This window comes from Sapajus apella, unplaced genomic scaffold (assembly GCF_009761245.1).
Source record: "Sapajus apella isolate SASKATOON/1434 unplaced genomic scaffold, GSC_monkey_1.0 scaffold41, whole genome shotgun sequence".
Taxonomy (NCBI): domain Eukaryota; kingdom Metazoa; phylum Chordata; class Mammalia; order Primates; family Cebidae; genus Sapajus; species Sapajus apella.
Window position 1 is genome coordinate 4,975,583 of NW_022436981.1, and position 12,735 is coordinate 4,988,317.

The window sequence follows — 12,735 nt, forward strand, 5'->3', positions numbered from 1 at the left end:
AACAATGATTTCTTTTAGGGACTTTAAGTAACACACCATTCATTTGGGACAGGTATGTGACACTTCTCAGGCAAATGTGACAGTAGATGTCTATGTCGTTTGTGATATGTAGAAATAAAGAGTTCATTTACATTAACTGTCTGTCCCACCTCTGCCCCATACCTCTTCTTCCCCATGAAGAAAAGAGAGATGGAAGTAGAATTTAAGTAGAATTTAAAAAAATAAAAATTAAAGGAAGATATTTTAAGGGTTAAAACATTAAAAGAAAATTTCTTTGAACCTCAATTTAAAAAATGGCTGCTGAAGCCGGGCACGGTGGCTCAAGCCTGTAATCCCAGCACTGTGGGAGGCCGAGGTGGGTGGATCACGAGGTCAAGAGATCGAGACCATCCTGGTCAACATGGTGAAACCCCGTCTCTACTAAAAATACAAAAAATTAGCTGGGCATGGTGGTGCGTGCCTGTAATCCCAGCTACTCAGGAGGCTGAGGCAGGAGAATTTCCTGAACCCAGGAGGCGGAGGTTGCGGTGAGCCGAGATCGCGCCATTGCACTCCAGCCTGGGTAACATGAGTGAAACTCCGTCTCAAAAAAAAAAAAAAAAAAAAAAAAAAAAATGGCTGCTGAATCTCAGCCTCTTTTGCCCCGTCTTCCTGATGGTTGGGCCCACACCACCCACATATCCTGAGTAGTTCCACATTTCCACATCTCTGTTCTGTCTCATTCTCCTTTTGGGATCAGACTTTTATTTGCAATGTAGGGTTGCTGTATTGCTGGCACACGGTTAACTCTAATAAGGATGCAATTTTCATAAATATTTATATTTTTTAATGAAATACATACACACCAAAAAAATCACACATGCGGATAATTCACGATCAAATCCTTGGGAAACTCTACCATTTGTTCATCAAAGTCAAGTGTCATTAGGAGCACAGAACAGCCAAATGTACAAATTCTTTCCAGAAGCTTTCCAAGTGGTTGGAATAAACACAACTTAGACCACGCAAAACTCTTAATGTGTATTGGCCTGGGAACTTAAAGGTAGAAAGAGAGAATACATAGGGAGCTATACAACACACCAAGGGCCATTATCCACTGTAACAATGATGGTGACAACAGCAATAGTAATGTACAATGTTATAAGATTATTAAAATATATTCTATAATGCACAGAGAAGTACCTGCTTAAAGCCATGAAATATATGACAGTTAAGGTCTGTTTTCAGTGCAAATGTCTCAAATTTGGCAATTGAAAGGTGTATAAAATATATATTTTTTGCTTTTAAAATGTGGAACACACTAAAATGTGTTTTATAGCTTTTTGATAGACTATAAAAATTTAATCAGCACTTGGATCTAATGACGTATCTTTATCACACTTCCTCTGCAGATACATTCTACTTAGTTCAAATCTTAACATACAATATGTGTTTAGCATCAGGAGAATCATATTTCCTTCCATTTATTTCTTATAAATATTATTATCCTCTTGAAGTCGTTCTGATGAAAGAATTTCCTCCCTATTTTTCAGCCTTTTTTTTCCCTACTCTTAGCTAAGAAGACATCAGGAAGATATTTCCCAAAGTATCCCTTCTCTATGACTACTTTCCATTTCCATTTTTGAGCCATTAAAAAATAATTATCAGTGTTGTACTATCTCGGTGATTATACTAGATCATTAACACGGAAATCTTAAAATGTGGCCCTTAATGTTGTTTCCCTTTATTTGTTCCTATTTTGATCTTTCTCTTTTTCTTCTTTTTTCCTTTCTTCTTCTTTTCCTCCCTCCCTCCGTCCCTTTCTCCCTCCCTTCCTTCCTTCCTTCTTACAATTCACTGAACTATTTCCTATGTACTAGCCTTTTACTTACTGTTTTAATCAAAGCATATCTTTGTGCCCAATATGTAAAAAGTGAAAATGTCTCTTTAAAATTCTATATTACAATATAAACAGAGAAGTTGGGCCTTGGGGGTCTTGAGTTTCACTTAAATACTATACATATGTGGTATCACACAAGGGGGAGGGGGAGGGAACAAACATAAACATAACAATTACTTTTAGTCTGTCTTACCAAAAAACACCTCTCCTCTATTAAAAAAAAAGTCTTTTCTGCATTTGCTCCCGGAAACCTGCCCAGAGAACATGTTCCCCATTGCTTTGCAAAAAATCTCTTTTTAAAAGCATATCCACTGTCCCCTGGAGGTCACATAGGTTGGATTTTCCTGTTTTTAGTTGAGCAAAGAATAAGCACTGGATGAGTTTTCCACGGATGAGCTGGTTGTTTCTGGTGTGGAAACATTATACGTTCCTGAAAAACAGAGCAGCAACTCAGCCTTGAAGACAATCCATCATGAACTTTGGGGTGTGAACATCTCCTAAGGGACCCAGGGAAGAAGTGGTCCAGTCGCCAGGTAAGCTTGGCCATGCCTGAAAACCAACTCATACCTGCCCTCCTCCCAAGACCCAGAAATGCCAGAGAACTAACAGAACTATTGTTCTCATGCATGCGTGGCAGCCAACAAGCGGTCACTACCTCACGTCACACCAGCAGCCAGGTTTCTACAGAGGAGAGGAAGATCTCAAGGTGGGAAGCCCTTCACATGCCATCACATGCATGGCCTGGGAACAGCTGCATGAGGGAATCTCCCTGGACCCCTTGGGTTGTGGTGACTTAGGGAAGCTCTTGGGAGGGACCTGGAGGCACTACTGAAGGCGGAGGCTTGTAAAGATAGTAAAGAAAAAAAAAAGAGAGAAAATTATAGGGGGAGAAAAGGCAGGGCCAGAAAAGAAGCAGGAGTCAGGAATTCCAACAGAAGTGCTGAGAATCAGCGCAGCAAGGAAGGCAGCCTCGGAGCAACTGCACAGGCTTGTGTCTGTGGGGAGATGGGGACTGTGCACGGGGACTGGGTGGAGAGTGTGTGTCGGGCAAGAAAAGGGTTGAAGTGCCCACCCTACCATCAGATTGCTGAACTGCCACCGCTAACAAGGTTTCCATCATGGCCTGGGGGTACCTTAGGGGCTGCTGACAACATAAACCAAAGTTACAGTGCTTATGAGGACCCAAAACAGGCCCAAGTGGGACTTTCATAATCAGAAGTGAAGGTCCATCAGTTTCATGAGTAATTCATCAAATTGAAGCAGAAAAAACCCCAAGTCCTCTGGAGTTTTGACAGTTATAGGTATTCTCAGAATTTGCTTGTACGTGAAAAACCTTCGTCTGGAATATTGACACGTTTCTCAACTCTGCATTTGTGAGATCTGTTCAGCTTCAAAAAGCTAGAAGAAATCCTGGGGCTTATTTTCCTGTGGGGGAGGGATGGTGGCATGGGACAGGGGTTTCAATTTGCCAGAATAGCTGAGATCCATTGCCTAAAGTTATTCATTACATTCGTTTCATATCTCCAAGGTAGAAATTTAACTGCAAATATTTCCAATAGTTAACTTGGGTGATCCCTTACATAATGAAGTTTTGTACACTTCGATGTGTAACACAAGCACACTTTATGTAAAAGAACAAAAAAGAAAACAAACTTACACAGTGAGATCCTGTAGTAAGATTTACTAAATGTATTCTTTACTGCCCCATAACCCAGTAACATGACCTATCTACTCTTACTTAACGTAAATTGAAAAGAACTCCGTGTTTGACGAGACCAGCAATTTACAGTTCTTATTTTCATGGATGATATTTTGACAGATGGCTCTCCAAATTATTGTCTAGATTCTCCAAATCTTATTCTTCATGAGTTGCCCAGCGAAGGCAGATGCCCTCTGTACCCACTTTTTGGTGATTTGTGAACATGTAAGTTCCTCTAACCTCTACCTCAAAAGAGGACGTTTCAGGTAAATGCCATGAGCAGGGTGAAAGAGTCGGGGTGTTGAGACTCCCCACTTGAGCAAATGTGTTCTGGGCAACCACGGAGAACCTAGAGGTCACTACTCACCTGTTTTACCAAACAAATTGTTAAATCTTCTTGATATTGGAGAACTCATAGAAAACACAGGTGTGGATGAACCCAGGGATGTTGACTAGAAGAGAGAAAATAAAGGACAATCAAAAAGCAAATTTCTGGGACGAAAGTTCTTTCTATCTCTAGGAAGACGAATTTTCCACCCTCTGGCTGTCACTGCTGGCATCTCTCGTGCCACTCTCAGAGGTCACGTTAAAACACTGGAATCTTGTCATCTGTATTAGAAAAATAACTGTCAGAGCAAGTTTTATTGTTCATTAGGCTTCTAGTATTTTCTCATATGTGAAAGTCAGTCAAATATCTCAAAGGGCGATTATTATGTTTCAAAATGAACTATAGAAAATTCTATCCATTATTATTCTTCAACTTGTTTTCTTTAATGCCTTGAATCCCCCAGAAGATTGCTTCCCATTGAACGTTTGATTTCAACCTTAAGTTTATATTACATATGATTTTAAACCCTATTTAAATATGTGGAGTAGCATCTCAATGACAGCTCCATGGCTCTGTTTAATAGGCAGAAAGACTTGAGAAGCAAAAACAATGGAATGATCTATGCCAAATACAACTGTTGAGGGGGAGGTTTGAGGGTGCAATATATCTAACCTAACTGATCAAAATCTCAAAGAAAACGTTTAGTACTCTGTACTTCAGAAGGCTAGTGGAATACAGGAGGTTATAAAATGAAAAGTCTCTGCAGAGAAAGGGTTTACCTTTGAGTGCTGTGAAGACCATCTCGACAATGAAAACCTACTCAGCAAAGCTTCCTGTACCTGCATCATTTAAAAGAAGCTATCGTAACTTCAACATGCCACAAGCACTTTAGGCTTTTCTAGAAACATAAAACTGTCATTGTTCTTACCTTCAGATCCCAGAGGCATCCAAAGAGTAAAATGAATAATCCCTGAGAAAAAAAAGATGAAAAAGAAGTGCATTTTAATTACAGTCTATTGACCAGCAAAAGAGAAAGTATTGTTAAGCTGGTGTTAAATTTGTACTGTTTCTTTCCCCATCTGAGTTTATGGAATGAGTTCAGTACACGATACTGTTCAAAGGAAGGAGATGCTCCACACCAAGGGACTCTGTTATAATGTTAGAAGGATATTTTCTATTTTCCCATTTTCCTTCAGTTGAGAACTGGAAGTCCTGTTGGTTATGCAGTTAATATACCTCTTGTGTCTTCAATATTCCTCACATGGTTGTGATGAGAATTTGGGGTATGGGGTGGGATAACTAGTTCCTTCCAAATGAGGCATATTATGAAGGTTATTACATATGTACTTCATAGCTTGGAGGCACAGACTTAGTAGCAGAAATCAGGGTTCATATGTTCTTCACACAAGCATCCTAAAAGCAATATCTTAAGTGCACCTCCAGCCTCTGCCTCTCCACAAGCTTGCAGTGGCCTCAATCCCTGGGCAGGTGTTTTTCTATCCTTACCACCTCTCCATTGGGTGAAACAGAATTAATCACTCTCTTCCTTGCACTTTAAAGGCTTGCTGTCTATACCTCTGTTATAGTTCTTCTAACAAACTGGCCTGCCCTGTAATTAGTTATGTGCTGCAGGAAAGCAAAGAAGATGTTTTTTCATTGTAGTATAATCAAGCAAATTGTCCGGCATTCACAGGTCATTCATTCTTTGATTTTTGATGTTTCCAGAGAACCTGCTACATGGTACATAGAATTTATTTCATTCAAATGATTATTGAGAACCTACTCTGTATCAAGGTCCCTATCTGGCACTAGGGATATATTGATGAACAAGAAAGGGGTGATTCCTGTCCTCTCAAAGACAGGATTTTCATTTAAGAGATAGTAGACTGCATCAAGATAATCTTACACAAATGGAGATTTTCCTTTTACTAGTGTAATCAGGACATTAAGCAGAAGCTGGCAAATGCCACTAAATTATAATGTAGGTGATAAAAAGCATGAGGCTCCATAGGACCAGAAGAATGTGTCCTTTCCATCTCACTGAATTCTCATTATTACTGCTCTTTAGAGCTGAGGCTTCCTCTGGACTGAAATCCTTCCCCATTCCTACTCTTGTTTGTGTTTCTATCATTAATTTGTTCTACAGGAATAAAATCTTCCTGAAAGTCCCACGCTGTAAAACTCACCTGGAAGACATTGAGGATGGCAAATATGATATGGAATGCAAGGTTGGTCCCTGGGAACACAGTGGTGAGACCAAAACCCCAAGTGAGACCCAAGAGTGGCGTGAGGACCCCAATGCTCTTGCTGATCTGAAACAGGCTGCTCTTCTCCTGCTTGCATGGTTTGTCTCCAACAGAAGGCCTCAGGATCTTGGTGATGACCACAACAGTGATGGTTATGTTCACCACCACAATGATAAGTGCTGGAATGGCGAAAGCCAGCAGGGCCTTGGTGTCCTCCCAGTTGAGCCAACAGACATTCTTCCTCGTGTAGACTTCCCGGGGCTGGGTGGCTGCCAGCGTGATGACCGAGATGGCAAGCGGGCAGCCATAGCCAAGACAGAAGGCAATGGCTTTCTGAGTGGACCTGCTTGTTTCATGCAGAATGAAAACCAGGCGATAAAATAGCATGAGGCCCAGCGTCAGCATCCAGAAGAAGACGCTGAGATAGAAGAAGTGGATGAAGAAGGTGGCAGCCACACAGGCTGTCTTGAATAGTATGTAGCGATTGTCCTGGATGGCAGCGACCACGATGAACCAGGTGTTGGCAATCAGAAGGGAGGCAGCAATATTTACTATGCAGGTGTGGCGCATATAGGAAGTCCTGTTCTTGGTCACTGATTTCCACACCACAGCTTCCACAACTAGACAGGCTGCCAAGCTCAAGATGGAAAAACCCACCCCAACGTAAGAAATAATATCCAGTAGTATTCCCAGGAGAGAGCTAGGGTCTGGGGTGTCAGCGGACATGAGGATGGAGAATGAAGTTAGGTGGTTACAGATGCAGGTCACATTGTCCCCATCACCTTCTTCAGCATAGCATCCACTGCTGTCCCACCCTCCTGTGTTGTTGGCAAGGCTGAAGTTCCAGAAGACACATTTTGTTTCCCCACCCGAAGGGCTGCTGTTCTTAAAAGTCATTGAAATCCTGAATGGCATGGTTATATTGTGGCTGACAGTGGTTGTCATCACTAAGCTCTCTGCAAAGTTATTTTCCTGGAAATCCTTGGCAAGGATGGCTTGGAGAGTTGGGAAAGCCATGGTGACAACAGATGAATCCGGCTGCAAGTTTTCTAGATGGCTCTTGTCAATGACCACATTGCCCCAGAGGTCAGAATCTGAGAAAACAAATTTCTGTTGATAGGTTTTTAGGTTTGCTGGTGACTTGATTACCATGCTGCTCATCTGCACATTAGTTTGGGAGAAAGACAAAGGAGGGCTATCTCCCGACCGTAATGCTTGCGAGAATCTTTCCACTGAATGCAGTAGCTGTGAACTCTGATTGGTCCGTTGCTGTTGTAAAACCTTCCAGGTGTTCAAGATGGGCTTGCCGAGGATGACATTAACCGTAGAGAGCACATGCTGAAAGTGAAATGGTCTGGGGTCAAACCAACCAAATTCTATCATAATAAAGAGAAAAACAACATTTTCCTAGAAATTGACTGCATAAAGATAAGAGGAAAAGAGAAGACAGAAATGAGACATCACAGGCAGTGGGGATTTATGACCTTCTTATGGTCAAGTTTAGCAGAGGATGGGTCCCCAAGACAGCAAGGATGTCAGTAAGCATTTAGCAATGGTGACAGTGAGAGGCACACCCACTACAAACACCACTCACTAAGGCCAATTCATTAGGCTGGCAGAGGCCAATTCAGCAGGGTGGCAGGGATATTTACTATTTTATTTTATCTCATTTTATTTTAAATCTCAAGCCTGTATTTTTAGTAGAGACAGGGTTTCACCAAGTTGGCCAGGCTGGTCTTGAACTTCTGACTTCAGGTGATCTGGCTGCCTCGGGCTCCCAAAGTGCGGGGATTACAGGCAGCCACCTGTAATCCCAGCTACTCGGGAGCCTGAGGCAGGAGAATCGCTTGAACCCGGGAGGTGGAGGTTGCAGTGAGCAAAGATGGTGCCATTGCACTCCAGTAGGGGCAACAAAAGGGAAACTCCATCTCAAAAAAAAAAAAAAAAAAAAAAATCTCAAGCCTGTAAAGGCTTTTTGGTGGGTGGTATTCACCAGCGATGGTGAGGAAGTGTCAGAAAATCATTTCAAATCCTGAGCATTGAATGAGCTATACAAGTGTGGTAAAAGGCATCTTCCTTTTCTGCTGAACAATTTGATTCTCTCTCCTATAGTCATGGGATTGTCATTTTTCATTCAGTCCAAATAATTTATCTGCCCTTTATTGCCCTGTTATACCCTTTGGAAATGTGACCCCTAGAGCAGGTTAAAATGAAGGCCCCCAAAATGACATAATACATGAATCCTGTGAATGCGACTCTATTTGGAAAAATGGTTTTTGTAGATCTAATGAAGTTAAGGATCCATCCTGAATTATTGGTGTGGGTCTCAGATCCGATGACAAGTATCCTTGCAGAGACAGAAGGGGAGAACAAAAGTGGGGAAGAGAAGAAGGTCGTGTGAAGACAGAGGCTGAGATTAGAGTGATGCAACCACAAGTCAAAGAATGTCTGGGGCACCGGAAACTGGAAGAGGCAAGGAAGGACTTTCCTCTAGAGCCTTTGGAGGCAATGCTTCCCTGCAGACACCTTGATTTTAGAGTCCTAGCCTCCACAATTGTAAGAGAAAAAATGTGTCATTAAGCTACCCAGTTTGTGGTGATTTATGTTGCCAGCCCTAGGACACTTATATGACCTCTTTGGACTCTGTTACTAAGCTTGTTTCCAGTTGGTTTAGGTTGAGCTTGGCCAGTAGGAGACATTGGCAAGAGATGTGAGGGTGGGAGGAGAGGGACACTGAGATACGTTTTTCCTGCTGCCCACTGCTCTCTCCACTCAGTCCCCTTTCTCCTCAGCACATGTCTGGTTACACCTATGGCCTTCCAAGACTACCGCTTCTGCAGACTGGTCCCTCCTTCAAGACTTCAGCTCTCACTGGGCTCTGTTTGCCTTCTTTTCTCTTTTTCCTAGGGGGTGATAATGTCTTCTAAATGTTGCTGGTCTCTGAGTGCCTCACCACCCCTGGTTTGTTTGTTTGTTTGTTAACCCTGTCTTTACCTCTGTAGGTATCCCTCATTAAAGTGTCTTCATTTGAACTCTGGTGGAAGAATTCTCTGTCCTTCCAGAACCTATCCTCCCACAATTACTTTAAAGTTCATGTTTAGTGCTAGACCTTTGAGAATCTCATCTTGTATATCCTGAAAACCTTTAATTCCTAGTTTCCTGGAAAGCAAGTAAGAATTCATTCCAATTTGTGAAGAAAATAAAGCAGAAATTCACTAAGAAATATTCTTCTTTTTTTTTTTTTTTTTTTTTGAGATGGAGTTTCGCTCTTGTTACCCAGGCTGGAGTGCAATGGCGCGATCTTGGCTCACCGCAACCTCTACCTCCTGGGTTCAAGCAATTCTCCTGCCTCAGCCTCCTGAGTAGCTGAGTAGCTGGAACTACAGGTGTGCGCCACCATGCCCAGCTAATGTTGTATTTTCAGTAGGGACAGAGTTTCACCATGTTGACCAGGATGGCCTCGATCTCTTGACTTCGTGATTCACACGCCTCGGCATCCCAAAGTGCTGGGATTATAGGCGTGAGCCACCGCACCTGGCCACTAAGACATATTCTTAAGGTCTCAAAATGAATATGGGAAACATTTCCTAATATCCTAAAAGCTGTAGCTGGCAGAATGTGTGGCTGTAATATCCTGAGCATTGCTCTGGAAAAGACAGAGAAGCTGCAATTGGGAGGAATTAATGTTTCTTGAACACAAATTCTGAGGTGTAAAAAGGTAAGACCCAAAACTCCTGCAAAGGTTAAGCAAACTCACCATCATCATTTCTGAATTTACTTGGGTTGGAACTGTTGAGAGCAGATCAAGGATGTTAATAACGGCTCCCAGACTCCCAGGAGAAGAGCTGATTTCATGTTCAACTTTGTCTATGCTAATAGAAAGATTCTTCAGGTATGTAGGGAGCTTCTCATCCTGAGAGGGGCTCTTGACCAAAGCCTAGTAAAACAAAAGCCAAAACAAAAACTTTTACAGGTCAGTTCAGCTATCAAATCCAGCTGATCCATTCCTGGCAAAATCTCTCACATCTGTAGTTTCCTTTTTGTTCCATTTCCATAAATACTTCCCATAAGATAATGTATCCCTTAAGCACTCCACGCATGCTCTTTAGAATATGACATAAGATTGCACACAGAAGGGGAACAAACATATGTCAACCTGGTATTTAACTGGAACAAAAAAAGAGAAGCTAGATGTGATTGCCTGAGAAGTAGCTTAAAGGTCAGTACAACGGTCACGTGGATAGTCAGCATGGAAACACAGCTGCCACTCTTTGGTTTTCCTCATATCACTTACTCTTCCAATCGTTAAAGTGACTGTCCCTTCCAATTTTCCAGGGACAGGTCTGGTTTCTACCTTTTCTCTTAGTACAATGATTAAAAGTGCCCTCTGATATTCTCAAAATATGTCCCCCATTGGATGATAGATTATATGGTCACTCTACCTATAATGATTACACTTCTACTTTCTAACTAACTCTTATTTATATGCATAGAATAGCTCATATTCTATCTTCTAGGAAAATAATTTGATGAATGTTCCAACCCAGGAAAGTTCCTTCCTCTGAATGCATAAGTATTGGTTTTATATGACATACTTTTCATTTGTGGCATCTCCAGTAATGTCATCTTGTGTTCTAATTTCAATATTGCTCTAATTAAATTATAAGCTCCTTAACAACATGGAGCATGTGCTACATTTCTTTACATCCTTCTCATATCCCATAACTCCTAAGATAGTATGAGTCATATAACTCAGCACATGGTAAGTATCCAGTAAGTATATGCTGAATGGATAAATCAAATGAAGCATGATAGACCAACATGATCCTTTTCCATTGAAAATGTATGTAGGTATCTAGAATTGGGGCTTGGTCCCACACCGAGTTCAGATTACAATTTCTATCTTTCTTCATTAGGATAATTTATAGCCCTCATGCCTCCTCCCATCAAGGTCTAGCCCAGGTGCTTTTTTTTTTTCCCCAAGAAGATCTTCTTAATTGATCTTAGCCAAATTAATGTGTATGTAACTACCCAGTTAGATTATATTCTTTATCAAATCAGAGACCAAGATCTGATTTGGCCCATTTACCTTGACAGCACCTATAATAATGCTTTACACATAATATATATTTTAATAAATTTGGTGTGAGACAAGAGGAGAGATAGAAGTTAATTAGACAAAACATAAATAGTATTACCCTAATTTTTTTTTCAATTCTTCTCCCAGTGGTGAGAGGATTTGGACCTGGTTGTCTGAAGATGTCATCATTGGCTATAACCTCACTAGTTGCATCACCAGAATTTTTTAATGTAACTCATGGAATTTTAGGAGTCTAGCTTATGACAAATCAAGTGTGGAGGTACCACTTATTTATATTGAGAGAAGGAAAGGAACTTTACCCCTGTTACACAGCGGTAACCTCTATTGTAGGTAAAAGAGGCAGATGGTCGCTTCTTCAGAAGTACAAGTTACTTCCAAGTAGTAAGGAAAATCTCATACCTATAAAAGCATCAAGCCCAGCTATTTTTAAAAAGAAATTGATGAATCTTATTTTCTGTATTGCTACTTTTTCTGAAAGGGTTGCAGCTATTTTCTTGATATTAAAATTACTCAAAGGAGAGCAATAAGACAGAGGATAATACTGCTGCCCCCAGAGGTATTTAACACATGGTACTGAGAAGTCAAGGTTAAGGTATCCTGCTGGTCTGAGAGAAGAACACATACTTAGTTGTCTTAATATCTGAGTGTAGGCATTTCATGAAGCTCTATGGTTGCATCTCCTTTGGAAATACACAAATAAAAGTAGTTTTGGAGCAACACAAAGCAACCCCAAACCCATTTTCGTAAGTGCTGAGAAATATGGTAAGTCAGACAGATCTCCCCACCAAGAGGTCAGAGTGGAAGCTTTAAGGATCACCTTAGCCAGCTGGAGCAGACTATTTATTGGGGCAGAGATGCAATCGTTTCTCTTCTCCTCCCACTGGGAGCCTACACATTTGTAAGTGATAATCCCGCCAACAGGACTGCCAGGTCTTCTGGGAATGTTCGAGAACTGGCATAGCTTCTGGGTGACTTTCCCGGGCTCTCCAACACCTAATACGGGATCTTGGCATGTGATGTTTTCCCCTGTGTTGGAAACATTGAAATAAAAGAGATCATTGCAAGGAAGAGACAAATAGTAGAAATACGGTCAGGCCTAGGTAGAATTGTGATGTTTGAATTCCTCTTTTTCTTTGCTTTCAGTGACTTTTTAGCAGCTACCCAATGTCTTAATTTTGTCCCTGATTTTCCAAAGCCCCTCACTATTTTCCACATGAACCTGACTTCTGTAATCTGAACTTGCTTTTCCTAACAGTTTTTTACCTTAATCTGGAGACTCTCAACTGTGTCATAATAAAATCAGCTGGGGAGCTTTTGAAAACACCAGTGTCCAGGATAAGTGTATGGGAATCTTCAGGGCTGGAATTTAGGCATCAGGAGGTTTTTAAACCTCCCTGGTGATTCCAATGTGCTTTCAAGATTGAGAATCACTGCCATTATCCAAAGACGTAATCAGTAGTAGCAATTCTGGGTACCCATGAC

General features: G+C 41.3%; 1 protein-coding gene across 9 annotated transcripts in view; it reads right to left on the reverse strand.

The window, feature by feature from the left end:
• Positions 1–724: 724 nt before the first annotated feature.
• ADGRF5 (adhesion G protein-coupled receptor F5) overlaps positions 725–12,735 on the reverse strand; it is a 98,216-nt gene continuing 86,205 nt past the window's right edge. For 4 of the 9 annotated variants that reach the window (XM_032299618.1, XM_032299622.1, XM_032299617.1 and 1 more), the window contains 7 exons: positions 12,071–12,279; positions 9,910–10,089; positions 6,093–7,490; positions 4,835–4,876; positions 4,686–4,745; positions 3,946–4,030; positions 725–2,309 (listed from right to left, as the gene is read on the reverse strand). In XM_032299618.1, coding sequence (XP_032155509.1) covers positions 2,230–2,309; positions 3,946–4,030; positions 4,686–4,745; positions 4,835–4,876; positions 6,093–7,490; positions 9,910–10,089; positions 12,071–12,279 — 2,054 coding nt within the window. In that variant the 3' untranslated portion in view covers positions 725–2,229. Of the gene's footprint in view, positions 2,310–2,956; positions 3,024–3,945; positions 4,031–4,685; positions 4,765–4,834; positions 4,877–6,092; positions 7,491–9,909; positions 10,090–12,070; positions 12,280–12,735 lie in introns of all 9 variants that reach the window. The other 5 variants (XM_032299619.1, XM_032299623.1, XR_004275587.1 and 2 more) reach the window with 4 other exon arrangements.